Raw genomic sequence first — 20,563 nt, forward strand, 5'->3', positions numbered from 1 at the left:
TCCTATTTTCCCACAGCCAACAGCCTGGGAATTAATATGGGCCTTTCCTGGGGAAGGGAGGTACTGTTATAAATAGGCCTGTGTTTGTAAACAGTGACCCTATCCACCAGGTCTACACGGAATGCAGTCTGTCGAGGGCACCTTTAACCCAGTGTCAGCCGTTCCCAGAGTGCGGCTTAAAGGACGAGACCGAGAGGATTCAGGTTTCTATCACCTGTTCCCTTCACACCCGCCTCAGTCTATAAATCACTTCTGGCAGGTAGCTGGGAAGCAGCTGCGAATTACGATTCTGCTCCGGCTCACAGGAAACCACCTTTAACCTCGCTGCTGTTGTGCGTCTCCCCAAACGTGACCAAAGAACAGATGTGAGCACATGCCAACCGCTGAGAGGATCTGCCTGTTCGGCCAGTCTCCCAGCCGCTCCAAGGAAGGCCGGCCGAGTTCATTCCCGACGGTCCGACTACACAATGTTTCTGTGACATCCGGACCACGACGCTCCATAGCCTCCACTCCTACCGTCTTCGCCCCAGAGCTCCCTAGACTAGATCCCTTTCCAAAATCCTGTGCAGAAGCCAGGGAAGCCACCCCTCACAGTGAAGTGTGTTCCGACCCCTGTCTTATGGGTGGACGGGACAACCTCCCACCGTCTGCCTTCTGCCCGTTCTCAGGCTTCCTGTGGGTCAAACTCAGTTCTGCAAGCCCTACCATTGGTTCTGTGATTGTTGGTGCCTTGGCTTACACACCTGTATAGTCCCAAAGCAGTGTCTTTCACACCAATGGCCACAAACCGTAAGTGCAGAGAAACAAATTTAATCAATTACTCCCCATATTTTAAAATGTGAAACTAAAACAAATTAATAACAGCTTACAATAGGCAGTCTTGGGGGCAACTGGATAATTATAAAGGAGATATCAGACAACCTTCTGAAATTTTAGTGCTCTCTGTAGAAGAGGCCTTGCTATATTTAAATACCTTCATTCAACTTTATTTCCTATTTTATTTTAGGTTTACAAACAAACAAAACTGAGCTAAAGGTACTGAGATTCCCTGTACATTCTTTGCCTCAAACTATGCAACTCTCCTATTAGCAATGCTGCCTGCCCACCATACTATGTATTTGTTAAAAATCAATAAACTGTCCAGGTGTGCTGGTGCCCTCAATTAATCTCAGCACTAGGGAGGCAGAGACAGACGAATCTGTGAGTTCAAGGCTAGCCTAGTCTACAAAGCAAGTTCCAGGTCAGTCAGGGCTACACAGTGAAATCCTTTTTCAAAACAAAACAAAAACCCAACTACAACCCACAAATGATCCCAACTCTCAGCTTTCCCTATGCTTCGGTTACAGATTCTATGGGTTGGGACAGCTGTACAATGACATGTGTCTACTATCAGAGCATCAGAACAGATCAGCCACCCTAAAAGTCCTCTGTGATTGCTCCTTATGGGAATGCATGCTAAAGACATTAGGAGATGGGCTGGTGGGATGAGTCAGAGGGTAAGAGCACTTGCTGCTCTTCCAGAGGAAGTGAGTGTGGGTCCCAGCATCCACGTCGGGTGGCTCACAACCCCTCTAATTACAGCTCCAGGTGATAGGATCCCCCTTCCTGGCATCCACGGGCACCAACTACAAGTAGTGTACATGCACAGGCACACATACACACAAACAAACATATACACACAAAAATCAATCAAGCAATAAGAAGAAAATTAGGGGAATTTACACTAAACTGGATTAGTTAAAAAAAAAAATATCTCTCTCTGTATGTGTATTAAGACACACTGGCCGGGCGGTGGTGGCGCACGCCTTTAATCCCAGCACTCGGGAGGCAGAGCCAGGCGGATCTCTGTGAGTTCGAGGCCAGCCTGGACTACCAAGTGAGTTCCAGGAAAGGCGCAAAGCTACACAGAGAAACCCTGTCTCGAAAAACCAAAAAAAAAAAAAAAGACACACTGGCACTCTTCTGGCCAACTCATTGTTGGCCCGTGAGATAACTGTCTTCCAGAGAAGTGCTTGCCACGCAAGCCTGGAGACCCAGGTCGTGGGAGAGAACAGATACCACGCAGAACACTGTGACATACATGCCCCCCCCCCCCCCCCCCCCCCCCGCCATACGCAGACACAAACACAATAAATACAAAGGTAAAAGTACTGTCAACCTGATAGGCTCTAGTCAGAGACTAACTGTACCTACTAGTACTTAGACTAGGTTATCCTCTAGCTGTGCCTGTGAAGCATTATCTTGATGAGGTTAATGAGAAAGAAAGATCCACCCCGAGAAGTGGGCAGCACCATTTCCTGGCTGGGGTCCTGCACTCACGCTGAGTACCAGGGTGACGGTGATGTCTAGGGGAGCAGCACATTCACGGTGGATTGCAGACACAACATGATCTGCTGTCTCAAGCTCCTGCTGTAGTGACTATCTGGCCTATATACGATGGCCTGCAACCACCACACGCTGTGAGCCCGAGGAACCCTGCCTTCCTCAAGTCTCGTTTGTTAGGACACTTTAGGGGAGTCACAGGAACATAACTAGCAAGTCCACCGAATCTAGGTGCTGTACACAAGCAGTCGCCACGCCAACTCTTTACACTTTCCATTAAAAACAAAAAAACAGGAAGGGAATCAGACAAAACCAAAGTACAGTATGAAGATTAGCTTTCAAGTGTCCACTGATGTGAATATATATGCCTGCTGGGTCACCATAACGCCTTTTTCATTGTGGGTCAATAAAAACGCTTCAAACGCCGCTTGACACCCACTCACCACTCCAAGCACGGTGGACGGAGGAGGTGTGGGGGGGTGGCCTTCTGACTTTCCTTTGGCACCAGTGTGTTCGCAGAAAATTGTGAGGAGGAGGGCCAACTGTCCTGGTCTGCCTGGGATTGTCCTGGGCAAACCAGAGCAGCTGGCCCCTGAATGTGCCAGTAGCCCTTAGGAGCTGAACTTTGATGGTGTGGGAGTGTGGGCTGCACGGTGGGCCGAACCACTGCAAGTCTGAGCAAGGAGGTCAAGACCAGAACGAGAAACACTGGGAAGACGGAGTCTCCTCTAACAGCAGCCACAAAGCAACTTCAAATGCCACATTGCAAAATGTCCTTAATGGGCAACTTCCCAGATAGTCATCTAATACCGGGCGGAGGGGGGGGGGGCGCACACGGGGACGGGGACGGGGGGGACACGACGACAAAGGAAACTTACTGTAAAAACGTCATCATCGCCAAGCTCAGCTTCGTTATGAATAGTGGAAGATGAGGTCGTTGAACCTAAAAAGACAAGAATGTAATTAAATCAATCAAGTTGTGGATGGCTGACTTCAATCATCTAAAAGTGTGAAGTGTGGCGGCCGGTTTTTGTTCTGTTTTCCTTGAGTGCTGAGGACTGAACCCAGGACTTTGTGCATGCTAATCGGGTCACATCTACCACTGAGTCACACCCCCAGCCTTTGAAAGCACATTTTGTCTTTCTTCCTTTCTTTATTTTGACAGTACGAGGGACCGCGACCCAGGGCCTCATGTACACCAGAGGCACTCACCACTGAACTACTGTCCCCAGAGGTCATCTTTTGCACTGGAGGGGGCCATGGAGGAGGTGAAGAGAGCCTCCCTACTCCTCTGAAAGGTTCGAATCAGGCCCAGGCTCTCGGTGACCTCAGGGTCTCCTCCGAGTAGGGGAAACACCAAAGATGTCTCCATTAGACCTACCCAGCCTCAGAGAAGCTGGGCTTCCATTTCCCTGATCTTTTTTCACTTCCTGCTGAGGAAGTCCTAATCCCTGGCCCCCACCCCCACCCCTTCACCACCTTTCTGAATTCAGACCCTGCACTCCCTGGCCACATTATGGCAGCTGTGGTGTAAGTAGACACTAAGAGCCCAACAACTTGGCTTTGCTTTTTCCAGGACAAAATTAAGGTTTCTGCTAGAAACCCAGCTAATCCCATCATGAAATGATCTGGTAGTTCAAGTTCAACTTTCTTGTTCACTTCTTTATTCAGTCTGCACATCAGGGCAGCAATACCCACCCCCTAACCTCATTCCCAGGTTCTCCCACCAACAGGAGCCAGGAGTGAGGAGGTCAGTTCACTAGATGCACCTAAAGAGAAACAGTCTTTATAAAAACACATAAAGTGTGTGTGTGTGTGTGTGTGTGTGTGTGTGTGTGTATGTATGTGTGTAAGAGAGAGAGAGAGAACAAGAATGCCACGGCATTCCTTGGTAAGAGGACAACTTGTGGAAACTGGTCATTTCCTTCACCACGGGGTCCCAGGAATCAAACTCAGGTACCGAGGCTTGGTGGTAATCCTGACTTTGGTGTTACCATGCCTCAGGGTCCCAGCACCTTAGATACTGATCTGTAACTGAACTGTGCAGAAGTGGAGAGTCGGAATGTTTGTGGCCTAAGGCTTTTCCAGGCTGGTCGTGGGGCACTGGCTGCACACAGGGCAGAAAGGGCCCTTTCGATTCGCAGCAGATCCACTGTGTTGTTTCTGCACAGTCCCTAACAGTTAAAAATGGGCTGAATTACCACTTCATGACATCAGCGGTTCACTATCTTCTTTTCTTAAAACTTCTTATTTTTTTTTATGTCTACGGAGTGTTTTGCCTACATGGTTGTGTACTAATTGTGTTTTTGGTGTCCTGGGAGGCCAGACGAGGATCCCCTGAAACTATGTGGGTGCTGGGAATCAAACCCTGATACCAGTGGAGGACAACCAGTGTCCTAAACCACTGAGCCATCTCTCCAGCCCCATTTCACCATCTTCTAATCCTGTCATAAATTCAGTAATAAAATGCTCTCTTTCTTAAAACATTTCTCCTGTATAAAACAATTCATTACTATTAGTAATATCTGGAGGCCACTGATAACTGTAAATATATTTCAAAGCACTTTCTTTAAATAATAAAAAAAAGCACCTTCTACTTTGACTTTCTTAACTTTTGTTCTATTTATTATTAGCATGTGTGTGAGTATGTCCAGGCATGCCTACAGCACAGAGATTGCATGTGGAGGTCAGATGGTAAGTTAGGGGGTCCCTCCTGCCCCGACTGCAGGCTCCAGGGATAGGTCCCCTCCCGCTCTGCAGGCTCCAGGGAGGGTCTGGGTCGTGAGGCCGCACATCAAGTGCTCTAACCACTAAGCTTTCTGAGAGCCCCACTTTACATGTCTCGTTTTTGTTTTTTTCAGACAGGGTCTCTCTATAGAGTCCTGGCTCCTGGCTATCAGCGGGAACTTGCTATGGAGACTAGACTGGCCTCAAACTCACAAAGATCTTCCTGTCTGTGCCTCCTGAGTGCTGGGATTAAAGGTGAGTGCTATAATATCTAGCACTTTACACATTTAAAAATTTTAAACAGTAACTTGAAATAGCGTAGGAATCCTATTGTTCTTAAAAATTAAACAAAAAGGAAAAAAGGAATCCGACTGTTTATGTGCATTTGCCCACAAGAGAAGTAATTTATTCTTGTTGTGGAGTTCTAGCCTGTTAACCTAGGTTTCAAATGAAATATGTGGCTTAGTTTCTTTTTTCTTTTCTCTCTATCAGCCCCCCGCCCCCCAAGACAGGGTTTCTCTGTGTAGCCCTGGCTGTCCTGAAACTCACTTTGTAGACCAGGCTGGCCTTAAACTCAGAGATCCACTTGCCTCTGCCTCCCGAGTACTGGGATTAAAGGTGTGAATAACCACTTGGCTTAGTTTCTTTTAAAGTTTAAAAAACAAACCAACTACACGCACGTGTGTTTTGCATGTAAGTCTGTGTACCACATGTGTGTAGTGCCTGTGGAGGCTTCCTTGGAACCTGGGTTACTGGTGGTCAGTAGCCAACTTTTAGGTGCTGGGAGGAGTGCTGGAAACCTAACCCAGATCCTCTGCAAGAAGAGCAGCCACAGCCTTTAACCACTAAGCTGTCTCTCCAGCTTACGTTCTTCTAACGGACCCTTTGTGCTACACACGGTGACTAACGTCACACAGAAAACAATCTCCAGAGCAGGCAGCACATCCCTTCCGATGGTCAGCACCGGTGAAGTGGGTGAGCCCCACACCCACACGGAAACCCAGAGCTGCCAGCTGGTTTCCCAGTACACGCTCAGCCAGCTGGGCCAACTCCGAACCCCTCGCCTTTCCCCTGCGCTGTCTTCAACTGTTCACCTAGGGTGTTCTGAAAGTTTCGATATCTCATGATCTTCCAATGGTCCCAAACCCTCCTATAAACATGCACGGATATAAGATGGCCGACCGTGGGAATGAAAAAGAATCTGGAATATTCCACAGTCCCTCTAAGGGTGCAGTGACAAATCCAGTACCTTCTATCAGGTCTTCAATGGCTTTTCTCACACCCCTGTCAAAGGCTCGTGCATCCGCAGGGCTTTGGAAAGTAAGACCAAACTTCCTATTGTCGACTTTCCAATGATGAAACGTTGGGTTGGCTTTGGTGTAGACCAAGTCCTTTCTGACATAGCATTCCAATACCACCTAAAGGATGGAAACACAGGCTGGTTACTTGTGGGACAGCCACGGTGGTGTCTGTCGTAAGCCTCACTGAGAACCATCATGGATGGTAACAAAAGGACACCGGCCCCTGGTGTGTGCCTTTCCACTGGAGCAAAGAGTTGATTCCTACTGACCAACCATCTTCTCTGCTCCCTGCACTCGGGGTTCTGCTAAGTTCCACTGTCCTGGCTGTCCTCCTGCCCCCAATAGGGGCTTCTGTGGTCTTTTGCCTCCCCTCCTGGTCCCCACGGGTGTCTCCCTGTGTCTGTGAACTCAACAAGCTGAATATGAATTAGTCTCTCCCAACTTCTTCATATCTATCTGGCAATGCCAACACTTGTCTGTTCACTGGCTCTGGCTCAAAACATCTGGTTATCTTTGCCGCCTGTTTCTCTGTCCCTCTAGGCTGTGAGTCACCAGGTCCACTTCCTGTGCATACGGCCCCCATTTCAGTTCTAATCTGGTGGCATTACTACTAACTGTACATTAGGATTATTTGTACACTCTCCATGTTCCTAATGAGTGAATCTAAGGAATGGCTTTCGGTCTTTGCATCAAACCCAGTCCGATGTACCTAAGATGGAAAACACCGGAAAAACAAACAGGGTCACATGGACTCCCCAGGACACCTCAAATTCTACTCGCTACATTCACAATTAATTCTGTACCTGATTCAACAGTCTCTAATAGTTTCTTATGTATTAATCTTGTTCCCCTAGTTAGATGGCAAGATATATTATAGCACAACTCCCCTTTTAATGCAGCGCTCTCGATGACAGACACCAACATTTAGTTCATGTCATAGAAGTTTGCAATCAAGCAGGCATCAACTTCATGTTCTCATTAATAAAAACCTCAAACGATTTAACAGCTTTATCACAAACACCAAAGTGACTCTGCTGGGTTTTCACAGCCTTGACTGCGTTTTGCAAAGCCCTGCCATTAACACAATGTGGGATTGTTAATCTAGGCCAAAAGAAGGGCAAGCATAAAAGTTTACCTAAACTAGGGTAAATCTAAATTAAAGAATAAATTTCAAGAATACGTCAAAGCAAATAAAATACTGCTCACTAAATGTTCTCTAAATTAATAACAATAGTCAAATTGGCATATTAATAGCAGCACTGAGTGGTAATTTTGTAACATCGTATTGAAGAGGACAGCCTCTGATAATTCTATTTATGATTAAATTGCTTATCATGGTCATTTTCCCCTAAGAATAGCACAATGACTAAATGCCAGCCCAGCTTCATTCCAATTGGGGAAGTCCAAATAATCAAGGCTTTAACTAACAAATGTCATCCATTTCAGAATCCAAAGGCTTCAATTCAAAGTCTCAAGTTATTATTACTTATTTTTTTTCTTTGCCAAAACAAAGAGACTCAATTTTCCTGTATTTTTAGAATGAAAAAAAAAAAATCAGCCTTTGGTTATCATTGTCTAACCATTTCTTTTTGGTAGCTTTGATCTCTCCATGTATTTGAAGATGACCTTCCAAATCCTCCTCCATGCTGGGATTACAGGTTGTGTTATCATGCCCAGTTCAAACCATGCTGGAGATGGAACCCATGGCTTTGTGCATGTTAGGCAAGCACCCTACCAACTGAGCCCCCGCCCCAGCCCCAGCCTTTGAGTTAGGAGATTTACATGAATGCCAGAAGGGCTCCAGCCTTGTTCTTCTCCCACTCCTTACCAGTGTCCCCCAGACTTGTTTCCCACGGTCACGGTGGGCACAGCCCTGGCCTCTTGCTCTGTCCTTACATATGTTCAGAAATCTGCAGTTCAGCAGAACCATTTCTATAAATTGCTTCTGCAACTTGTCTTTTGTTTTCCTTAAAAGTATGTCTGGGGGGGGGGGCTGCAGAGATGGATCACCTGTTAAGAACTATTGTTCATCTCCCAGGGGACCCAGATTCACTTCCCAGCACCCACATGGTGACGGCTCACAATTATCTGTAACTCCAGTTCTAGGGGATCAAACATCCTCTTCTGACTTCCATGGACACTAGGCACACATGCAGGATGCATACAAGCAAACAGCAAAACATTCATACACGTTAAAAAAAAAATTTAAAAAGTATGTCTTAGGGAGCATGTGTGCATCTGTCTACATAGCGGAAGAGCATGTGCTTAACATGCCCAAAGCCCTGGATTTGATTTCTAGCAGGGGTAGGGGGGGGGGGGTACCAAACAAAGGCCCTCAACACTCTAGAGTTAATAACGGTTCTTCTCAGTGGCTGTGTGATGTTTCCCTGCACAGATACGGATTTATTTAACCATGATCCACACAAATGGCCCCTTTCACAAACAACACTACCACCTACACTCTTACATATAAATAGTTTCCCAAATTTGATCTGTGGGCTTCCGAGAGAGCCTTCTTAATCTCCAGCCCCTTTCTGGCCTTCTGAAGTGGGAGTATCACAGTACCATTTCTGCCATCTCCACTCTGTGGAGACATTTCTGCAGGAAAGGGAGGGCACTGTAACTGCCGCACGGCAGCATGGATAATATGGCATCGTGGCAGCAATGTGCTAACAGCCATCACCACACGCAACACCAGCTTTATTTACTCAGGAATGTCCTTAACCCTCTACATCACAGCATGATTTGAAGGACACACTCCCGGATTCTCACACTAGCTTCTCTATACTCAGCGTTCGCTTACACGCTGCTCTGGTCGGGAACAGTGATGAAAGCCCGGCTTGGACAGACGCACAGGGCAGGGTTCCTAAGCCATCCCTTTCTGATCAAGGAAGCAGGGTGACTGTCACTGGACCGGCTGGTACGACTATCTCATCTGTGAGCTGGGCTCTTTCATAGGCTGAATTAACTTTTTTCATTTCCCCTCCTTTTGGGACAGGGTCTCTCATGTAGCCCAAGATGGCCTTAGATTTGATAAATAGCAGAGGCTGGCTCAAATCCCTGCTCTCCCGGCCTCTACGCTCCAGGTGCTGGGCAGTTGTAATGGCTCTCTCTCTGTGAATCATCATTGTTATTAAAAGATCAACCAGTAGACCAGGTATGGCAAACTGGGTATCTGGCAGAGATTCTCTTGGAAATGAGCTAACTGAGCTTGCTGCCTCAGAGGAAATAACCAGAGTCTCCCATCCCTAATGATAAAATCTGAACTTACAAGTTTAAAAATAAAAAATCAGAGTTCTGGAGAGTTTACCAATAATTAAACACTTTCTTTTGTTTCAATTATTATTTTCCCTTCTATGTATGGGTGTTTTGTGTACATGTTATGTCTGTGCACCATGTGAACGTCTGGGGTCTGTGGAGGCCAGAAGACGATGTCAGATCCTCTGGGACTGGAGTTACAGATGGTGATGAACTACCATGTGGGCTTTGGGAATTGAACCCGGGTCCTCTCTGCTGACTCATCTGTCCTCTGACTTTCATTTTTTTTTTTAAGGTTTTATTTTTTTAAGTGCACTGGTGTTTTGTCCACATGTATGTTGGTGTGAAGGTGCCAGATTCACTGAAATTAGAACTATAGACAGTTGTGAGCTGCCATGTGGGTGCTGAGAATTGAACTCGGGTCCTCTGGAAGAGCAGCCAGTGCTCTTAACTGCTGAGCCATCTCTCCAGCCCTGTCCTCTTGACTTTCAAACACGCATTGTGGTATGTATGCACGCATCATGCACATGTGTGTGTGCCAGAGTACACACACAATGCCATTAAATAAATTAGTAAGAGGAGGGGGGTACGGACCGGGGGTGTGGGGCGGAAATGGTAGCACATGACTGTAATCTAGCACCAGGGAGGCTGATCCATGAGGACCACAAGGTCAAGGCCAGTAAGGGCTCTGTACTGACAGCTTGTCTCAAAGAAGAAAGGGCTGGGGCTATAACTCAACCCCTGTGCCTTCCTAGCCACAAAGAATATAAAGCTAAAAGAAATCTTTTTTTTTATACTGTATGTGTCACCATCCGGAAGACTGGCCTAATCCCAGCAAACCCCACGTTCTCTTCTCCAGGCAACCAATTCATGATGCTACAGAATCAGGCCTGAGTAAGGCATTCACTCAAGGTGAAGGATTAAACAGCAGTTTTACGGAAGGCAGCATGAAAAAAAGGCGTGGGCTGGGACGTAGCTTAGTCTGAAGGAGGCTTTCCTATCATCCAAGAAGCCCCAGGTCCCCAGCATCAGATAAACTGGGCACAGTGGCACATGCCTGTACTCTTGGGAGACGAGGCAGGAGGATCAGAAGGTCAAGGTCATCCTCACCTAAGAGTTTGGGCCAGCCTGGACTACCTGAATCCCTGTCTTAAAAATCTAGGTTGCCAGTCGGCCGCCAGGCACCCGCCAGGCAGTGGTGGCACGCACCTTTAATCCCAGGGCTCGGGTGGCAGAGCCTGGTGAGTCTCTAGGACAATCAGGACTACAGAGAGAAACCCTGTCTCCAATAACCAAACCAAAACAAAAAACAAAGGAAAGAAAGACCGTGTTACTGGTTGGGTTCTGACATATAATCTAGGGAGAACACCACAATCATAAGAAAAGGGGCAGGTATGGGGGGCACAGACCTGTGATCTCAACACAGTTTCTTACCCAAGCATTTGGGAGGTGGAGCGAGGATGATCAAACCTGGGGTTGAGGTCAGCCTGGACCATAGCATGAGTTTCGGGCCAGCAGAGCCGCCAAGTGTGAGTTTACATATAATTCTCGGGACAACTTGATTTTCCCTATTACCAAAAATTCTTTGACAGCTTATGAATGGGTTTATGTAGGAGCAATGTCAGTTAAACTCACAGGCTCCAATACAGAGTGCGCTGCACGAGCGCGCGCGCGCACACACACACACACACACACACACACACACACACACAGACAAAATGTGCTGACTTCTAGAACTCTATTACCTGGAACAACTCCCCCACACACTCCTATGAAAAAGCACCTCGTGCCCAGCTGAAATACGGGGAATTAGGCCTCCATCTCAAGCTCAGCCAAGCACCACCTCTGAGTCCCCTCACCTTTAAAGGGACTTCCTCCAACCACCTGCCCCCTTTCAGAACTCCTCCAGGCTCATGGGCTCCAGCGGGCAGAAGCATTGCCTTATGGAGTAGGGAGATCAAAGAGATGCCACTGTATCTGCCAGTGGTGTGGGAGTGGGGATGGAATCCAGAGTTTCCCCGAGTGAGACAGACAGCGTGGGGTTACAAAGACAAAGCACAAGCAGGTGTGCGGGTGTGTGATTTAAACGCCACCAGGTACCCAAGTCCAGAGTGACAGCAAAGGGAGCAGGAAGAGGGATGGAGAGATGCAGAAACCTGAAGGTGGGTAAAGGTACACCTGGAAGATGGCATCATCCCATCACCTGATGGCATCATCAGAAGCAATCAGAGGCTGGCCCACAATCCCATGGGAGGTGGACACAGAGAAAGTGGCCCATGCTGGACTCGGGAAGCAATGCACTACTAGAATGTGGAGACGGTTTCTTCCCCTTTCAGATGTGACATGAACATAACAGAGGTTTCCTTGGACCAAAAGGAAAACATTTGTAGTTACTATGTATAAGTCACTGGGAAGACACAAATTCACACTGCAGTTTGAAAGGCAGGGGCTGGGGCTGACAGTCTCACCAAAGCTGGGTGTGGCGGCACACGCCTGTAATCCCAGAACCTGGGAGAAGGAGGATTAGGAGGTCAAGGTCATCCTTGGCTACAAAGCCAGTTTGGGCTATGGGAGAGCCTATCTCAAAAAGCCAGAAACGGAGACTATTCTAGGTTGACAATCTACAACAAATCAGAAATAGCCCTAAGTGTATAGAACCCTTCACGTGAAGACAGTCTCCAAGCAGACTAGAAAGGGGGGTACAAAGGAAAGACTCTCTACCAAAGTTCTGCAGAATAAGAATACTGATGAAAGCAGAAAAAGACAAGAAACAAATTTATTTATTTTTTTTATTTTTTTTTTTGGTTTTTCGAGACAGGGTTTCTCTGTGTAGCTTTGCGCCTTTCCTGGGACTCACTTGGTAGCCCAGGCTGGCCTCGAACTCACAGAGATCCGCCTGGCTCTGCCTCCCGAGTGCTGGGATTAAAGGCGTGCGCCACCACCGCCCGGCAAGAAACAAATTATTAAACTCTATCATCGGTAAATAAGGCAGGTGAGGAAAGGGCAGGACACACATATGAAGAGTAAGTTCCAGTCGATCAACACGAAAAGGACACTGGCAGATAATTCGGTTACGATGAAGTAGAACAGAACCACACTTAGTTTTGTATGTGCCTGTGTGTGAGGAATGGAGGTCAGAGGAGAATCTACAAGCGTCTGTTCTCTCCTACTCTGTGGGTCCCAGGGATTGAACTCAGGCCATTAGGCTGAGCTGCTTGTGCCCTCGGACACTGAGCCATCGGCTGCCTGACTGCTGGTTACACTTTTTTAACAAGCAGGAAACGACATGAGGTCACTCATAAGTAATCAATGGAGACCACTGCCATTCTATCAAAATGACAGAGATTTAAAACATATGACCTCAAAATGTTAAAGGAAAATCTCACAGAGCAGCAGCACCCCTAGGCACTAAAGGTTGTGAAAATCAGGCTCCAAATTCATTCATTCATTCATTCATTCATTCATTCATTCTTTCTTCCTTTTTTTTTAAAACAGGGTTTCTCTGAGTAGTCCTGGTTGTCCTTGAACTCAGAACTCAAAGATCCGCCTGCTTCTGCCTCCAGAGTGCTGGGATTAAAGGCGTGCACCACCACTGCCCGGCTCCAAATTATTTCTTAAAAAACATGAAATGTGGAAAATGCAGTTAAATATGCTTTCCTAATGTTATGGTGATGGGGGACGGGGGACCAGACACTAAGGAGATGGTCTAATATCACATCACATTAGTGTGAGCAAGATGGGAACGTTCTTAAAGACAATGTAGTGACAGGCAAGTGAGACACAAAGCTCTTTACAAACTGACAAAAGGCACGTGAAGATACGCTGTGTGTTGGGACTCTGCTTTGGTTTGGGGATCAAAGAACAAGAATTCATTCCCGGGGCATCACCTAACTAATGGGCTAACCCTGTGCCAGCTAGAAGTACATGCCAGCACACAGTAGCAAGCCACTTTTTTCTAAACTCTTCTTTTTCGTGTGTGTGTGTGTGTGTGTGTGTGTGTGTGTGTGTGTGTGTGTGTGTGTGTGTGTGTAAGGGTCTCACTATACAGACTGGCCTGGAGCTTGTGTGTAAATCAGGCTGGCCTTGAACTTACAGAGATCTGCCTGCCTGCCTCAGCCTCCCAAGTGCTAAGATTAAAGGTGTGTACCACCACACACCCGGCACTTCCTTTTCTTTATAGTGTGGTCACACTGCCTACACTGGGAGAGATTTTCATTCATTTTCGGAATGAATTAAGTGTAAAGTGGCATTTCAGTTCATTTATTTGTGATACTTACAAACTATTCTGTCTTATCTACTTGGTAATTTTCTTCAACCATAAGAAGTGGTTGAAAAAAACAAAAAAAGAATATCTACACATTTCACACATAAAACGTGCCCAGGGTCTCAAATGTAACACCAACATGTGTGGAGCCATGTGCATTTTCTCTGGGAGATCTTATACAATCCATCACATTGTCTCTGTAGATTTTGAACATATACTTACACACACAGTAGAAAGTAAACTATGTTTAGAGACTCAGAACTGGGGACACACAGCACTTTACAGAGAAAGTGCTCGCCTAGCATATTCAAGGCTCTGGGTTCAATCCTGAGCAGAGAGTAAGGAAAGGTGACTAGCTTGGACTGGGGGTGTGGTTCAGTGTTAAAGCACATGCTTAGCATGCATGAGGTCCTAGGTTTGAGCTCTGGCACCCTGCAAAAAGAATAAACTGGACTTGGATGGTCCACCTTCCTCCCATCATAAACTGTGGTGTAACTGGCCATCCAGGTTCCTCCATAGGACTTCATGTAATCCCGCCCTTGGGTAAGATTCACTGTCCCATGTACTTGTTTCTGAGCACGCACAGTTACTTACAGAAGTGTCATGCTACTGTTCTTCATGATTTCCTTCCACCACGGACGCTTTCTTAATTACTCACGAGATAAAAGCTGGATGTGTTTGTGTGGTGTATGTACACTTTTGTGAGTGGAGGCCAGAGGAGGATGTCAGGGACCCTGCTTCCCCACCCTTCACCATTCCTGAGACGGGGTGCCTCACTGATCCTGGAGACAAGGTCGGGTCTGTAAGCCCTGGTGATCCTCCTGTCTCAGTCTCCCACAGTGCTGGGGTTACAGGCCTGCATGGCCACCGTGTTTTATGTGGCTACAGGAATCCAAACTCAGGTATCCAAACTTGCATAGCAAACACTCTGGGCCACCTCCCTAACCCCAGGCTCTGGTATCTTTCAGACAAAGATTTATTTAGAAGGAATAGGTGATGATGCTAGGTGATACTGTCTCACATGTTAACTTGCTCCCACCCACCTCTCACGTGGAAAACCCCGATTCCACAGTTTGTTGTTATATGACTTGTAATAATAAAGAACAGGCTTTTGCCTTACACACCTGTTACAATGGCACACCTTAATTAATGAAAGATGGAAACAAGACAGTCAAACACCCTTGTGACATGCATTCTGTATGTGGCCAAGGGGCTGCACTGGAAAGGGAAGGCTATATTAAAAATATAAAAGGGGGGAAAAGGGCTGTAACTTATATAAAGAAATCAGTCACTGCTATGTTAACTCCCGCGGTGTGTGTCTGTCATTACCAGTTTGTCTTTCTGTCGTTCACCATGGATGAGAAAGCCGCTTCGTCCATTGCCTTCAGGGTGCATGACCTTACACACCCCAACGCGACTGATCCCGCCTCCTTCCTGTGGGAACCATCCCCCGCTGGAGTCATCTCTGGTCATAACCACAGCCTTGACGCGCACAATATAGCTGTCACTAAAACGACAACAAGAAGGGGCATGACAACAGTCTGGCAGCCGCAGAGCACGCTTCCCGGGGCAAGACACTGCTCTTGGTTGGTGCGCAGAAATATGGCTGACATCAGCCCGGAATGCGAGCCCATCTTGACATTTAGTAAAGCAACATGTAATACAATATAAAAGTCCATCTTCAGAGAGACACCCACTAATTACCACATTTTACTTCCGAGTCTCTGAAGATACACACAGGCATACTGTTCTCCAGTTTCTGGGTGATAAATATTCACTGAATGAATAAGCTAATCTCTAGAATTTGATGTCAGAGTCGGAACGTCAGGCCTATTAACTTAAAAGGATGTTACGACTTTAATCACTGAAACTCAGTTTACAATAAATGACCAAGCTTTAACATTTTATGAAGAATCCTATTCAGCAAGCAATATAATAATCCACTTCTACATTACAAAGTCCCCATCTCATGCACCACTTCTGTAGGCGGGAGACGTCAACTCACCTCTCCACACCTGTAACCTTTGCTTATGACTTCCTTTTCCTTGGTCTAAATACAAGATTTCGCCCTAAGCTCTACTGTACTGTTGACAAAAACTGTTTTTTCTCCAAAGACCACCTTCAGTTTCTTTGCCTTGTTGGTTTGAGGGAAATTAAATTCTCACTTGGTATTTTCTTTTGTTGCATACAATTCTTTGTTTGTTTGACCCATTAGAACACACATTCCCATCTTCTGGATGTCAGGCAGGCACTGTGCCAGAGTTGAGGGGAGCAATCACAACAGTTGGGGAGCCCCTTTGTTCTGGAGTTCCACCTCAGCACTCAGGGACAGATGCCACCATCTCAGAGACACCCTGTCTCCTGTTCACCTCTCACCTAGACGTTCTGTGACCTGCTGCTGTGACTTCACTGCCTTCCCACACCCAGGCAACGTCTTGTCCCACACAGAAGTCCTTTTGGCGGACCTCTCAGGCAAACCCATCCTTGCCCTGGTCTGCAAGGGACTTGTGTGTTACTAGACCGTTCTCTACCTGCCTTCAGTTTTCTTCAACTCTGGGTTCTGCACCCCACCCCAACCCCATTCCATGAAGACTTTACAGGCAAGGAAAACCGCCCCACCCCTCTGCAAACAGCCCAGTTTCATCCCCAATGCCCCCGAGGAGGATTGTTCCGATACTCTGCATCTTGCTTCTGGGACTCTTCTCTACAAGGTCTTTGCACCCAACCACAGCTCTCCATGCCCAGCACACCAAGTCAACCCCTGAGTTTACCAGCAACATGGGCACTACCTCCAAACCTCACTCACTTTCTTCTTTCGGACAGTCTCATGAAGCCTAGGTTGATCTCATACTACACAGACGAGGCCGATTCTGTTTCCATAGCCTCGATTACATGCCGGTGTGAGCCATCACCAACATCAACTTGTAAGCCTCTATTCTCCAACCACCACTTACCGCTCTCACGGTTCCCTCCCCCAGGCTCTAGAGCTCTTCTCTCCACTGGGGCCAGGGGTCTGCTGCGGACTAGCTCTTCCTGCCCCGCCCTCTACACCCCTGCACCCCACTCTCGACCTCTCTACTCAGGCTGCTGCATCAGGTCAAAGGGAAACCCCAGTGCACTCTGTTCACAGGGCTTGTTCTGAGCTGCAGGCACGGAGGACCGTAAGTGGAGCACTCCGCCACATTTGCCCTCTGCCCAGTGACTTCAGAGAGCCTCCCGATTCCCGGTTCTAAGGTGACGGATGTCTTCACGTTGTTGGGAAAACCAACCCAGTCAGCTGAGATCTGCCCTCATGGCTGCCATGTCTGCACAGCCTCTCCTGTCACACTGTCTGAACCGCTCCCCGTTCCTCCACCTCAACATGGCTCTACGCCAACAATGCCTGTATTCACACAACAATGCCTGTATTACCTCCTACCTACCAAGATCGAGACCGATGACAACATGTCTCTGCTTAGGTGTCTAAGCCATCTCAAGCAATACATGTCAGGTAGAACTCTTCCTTCCCAAGGTCTTCCCACCCTTTTGGGGTTCTCCCTTCTTATGGCCAGATACCTTTTTTATTACCCCATACTCTCTATGCTGACCCTACTGGTCATCCCTTGTCCTGAGGCTACTGCAGTGGTGCCCTGTAGCAGGAATCTTACAAGGTACTTATTAATAAAATCAAACCTGAGGCCAGGTATTGGGGTGAATGCTGGAGGATCAGAAAAGCAGAACAAACCACAGCTACCTCGCCTTGCCAGTTCCTCAGCTGGTCCTGTTTCCTCAGACTAGAAGCCTCTGAGTCCTCATCCAGGATGGATCTCAGCTGAACTGCTGCTAGAAACCTGAAAGCTTAACCAGCCAAATGCTTCTAGTTTCTGGTCTCCATGCCTTATATATCTTTCTGCTTTCTGCCATTACTCCTTGGGATTAAAGACTCACTTCTTGGGATTAAAGGTGTGTGTCACCATGCCTGGCTGTTTCCAATGTGGCCTTGAACTCACAGAGATCCAGAGGGATTTCTGCCTCTGGAATGCTGGGATTAAAGGTGTGTGCTACCACTGCCTATCCTCTATGTTTAACATTGTGGCTGTCCTGTTCTGCGCCCTGATTGGCATCCTGTGTCCATGTTTCTCCACCTTCCCCCAAAACAGAAAGGTTAGTCAGACTTCATCATGTGTACTAACAGCTCAGATCCATAGCCTACTACTGACATCCTGAGCGCGTTCTTGCTTCCCATCCACATTCCTGCTTCAGGGCCTTGCAGCTGTCCTCTCTTCTCATCTCATTTCTCACCTTTCTCTCCACATATCAATCATGTATATCCTGTTTCGCTTGAGTCTCTGCACAACATATTCCATTAGAGAGTTCTTTCCCGACATCTATATAAGCAACCCCAACCCCCACCTCTCCTAAATCGCCTCACACTACTGGCCCTGTAACTATTTGCCCATCAGGGTAAAACTAAGTAAGGGTGGGGACTTTGCCATTTTCCCCACCACTACATCCCTAGGACCTACAATGGTATCTAGCCTGTCAATAGGTTGTAGGATCAATGGACTGAATATGTAATATGAATAGGTTTTTTAAAAAATTGAAACCAACAAAGTCCTTCTATCAATTCTCATTTGTTTATAAACTACAATAGCTTAACTGAGATATGATAGGAAGGAAGGAAGGAAGGAAGGAAGGAAGGAAGGAAGGAAGGAAGGAAGGAAGGAAGGAAGGAAGGAAGAGCTCCCAAAAATGGCAATTATTGCAGCATGTGCAGGAAAAGACTTTCAAACTTTGGATGTGGCCCCCACATCAGCCGAATGAAGCCAGGTCAGAATGAGAGTTAAAGGGCCCAAGCAGCCAGTCCATTACCAATGACACTGAGCCAAACTGGCCAGACTGGGGACCTTCCCATTTAAACGTGGTTTCTTAAGAAAAACCCCTTACGATCCCAACATGCTGACTAGTTTGTCCTACACTCACTCAATGAAAAGCAGGCAGGTACCAACCTATGGCAGGATTGGAATGCAAAGAAAACGATTTCAAAATGGCCATGACGATTTTACTCAGATTTGGAGCAGGCCAGAAGTGAACAAAGGAACTGCAGGAAGTTGTGACGAGCTGCTTCTTGTCCTGTGGAGGATGTGTGCTCTCAGGCCAGGCTGGTCAGCACTGGCAGACCTCCTCAGTTGCTGAGGACATTTCTTTGCAATTCATTGTTTTTTGTTTTGTTGTTTTAAAAAGGAAGACAGAATCCACCCGGCTGGTTAAAGGCAGTGATAGAGGCCACGTGTCTGAGCCACAGTGGCTTGGGAAGCTGCAGCTCACTGCTTTTGCTGGAAGGCTCGCTTTAATCACAAAGGTGGGTCTCTAAACCACATACCCCTGCCCACTGAAGAGTAAGTTTGCATAGAGTGGGCCTTGCCAGCTGTCAGGCACCTTAGGGGACAGCACCTGAGACCACCAGCCTCAGCAGCAGACAGAGTCATAAAAAAACCAGGATGGATGGCCCTGCGGGCACACCTGCAGAGGGAAAGGTTCCTTTCCGCCTGCCATCTGTGACCCTCTGCCCGTCCCCTCTTACTTCAGGGATGGAGCCAATTTCATACCCCCATAAATCCTTCCCAGCACACCCCATGGCCATCTGATCACACAGCTTCTTTATCTCTCCATCACGTTAAACATCAGGCTCCTTCTTCCAGCCCCTTTACCTCTCCCCCAGACCTAGGGAGGGATTAGCCAGGTCCCAGCCTCCCCCGGAGCCAGGCACACTCACTTTAATCACAGCCCTACGCCCTAGTACTCCCCTCTGTGCCTACGGATTGACAAAGGCACTTACATTTCACCAAATTGCCCATATATGTGTATGTTTATGATGCATGCCTAGCGAGTTCTGTAAAATTATTCAGCAAGATACTGTGGCAAAGGCAAATACGTTGAGAAGCCAAAGGTGCTGGTCATCACCCACTGGCATTGCTCTTTCAAGTGTCCATCATGTCAATTACTTAAGAATTCATAAAAGATGGCTGCCCTGGTTTTTAAAAAATCACATATTCTGAACTTGAGGGGTGAGAAAAGTTATCCATGTGGTTTTACACAAGGCAGTTACACGGTTTGCTGCTCTGTACTAGCCATCCAAGGCATGTTTAAATGCACGGGGAACAGGGGCTCAAGATTAATGACTTAAGCGGGTACTATGTGTATGGTTAGTTGGCCTGTTATGGAAAACGGTATTAAACCTCTGGATGATTCAGTTGCAAAGATGCCATTTCTGGCGGGGTTAGGAGGTCTGGGAGGGCAGCAGCTCTCCTCTCAAAACACCCACAGGCAGGCTTTGTGAAGGGTCTTTTCTGAACTGTTTGCTTCACAAGAGCAATGGCGTCACCAGTGTTGGGTAGGGAAGCCGAGAAGTGGGTTCAAGTCACTTCAGAAAAAGGCTTTGCCGGAAGGTATTTCTGACTGTAGTGCAGCTGACTACAAAATGGAATTCAGGAGTCATCTATGAAATTGCCCTTCCCCGGGTTCTGGGACTAAAAGGACTCTTGAACAGGTCCAGTCCTTTAGCTGGGACTCAGTGCCAAGGGACAGAGCCTTTCTGAGACAGAGCAGACTCCTTGTCCACTTCACTGTGCTCCGGAGCCTCTAAACCTCTCCTGTCAAGCGTGCCCACGCAGAACCTCTGACCCACCACCCCAGGGGTTCCAACACAGCT

General features: G+C 47.3%; 1 protein-coding gene across 2 annotated transcripts in view; it reads right to left on the reverse strand.

The window, feature by feature from the left end:
• Positions 1-20,563, reverse strand: part of Spred2 (sprouty related EVH1 domain containing 2) — a 108,307-nt gene that overhangs the window by 15,611 nt on the left and 72,133 nt on the right. For both annotated transcript variants that reach the window (XM_052734759.1, XM_052734760.1), the window contains exons 2-4: positions 15,202-15,379; positions 6,299-6,467; positions 3,201-3,265 (exon numbers count right to left, since the gene is read on the reverse strand). In XM_052734759.1, coding sequence (XP_052590719.1) covers positions 3,201-3,265; positions 6,299-6,467; positions 15,202-15,379 — 412 coding nt within the window. The remainder of the gene's footprint in view (positions 1-3,200; positions 3,266-6,298; positions 6,468-15,201; positions 15,380-20,563) is intronic.

This window comes from Peromyscus californicus, unplaced genomic scaffold, assembly GCF_007827085.1.
Source record: "Peromyscus californicus insignis strain IS unplaced genomic scaffold, ASM782708v3 Scaffold_13__1_contigs__length_99412109, whole genome shotgun sequence".
NCBI lineage: Eukaryota > Metazoa > Chordata > Mammalia > Rodentia > Cricetidae > Peromyscus > Peromyscus californicus.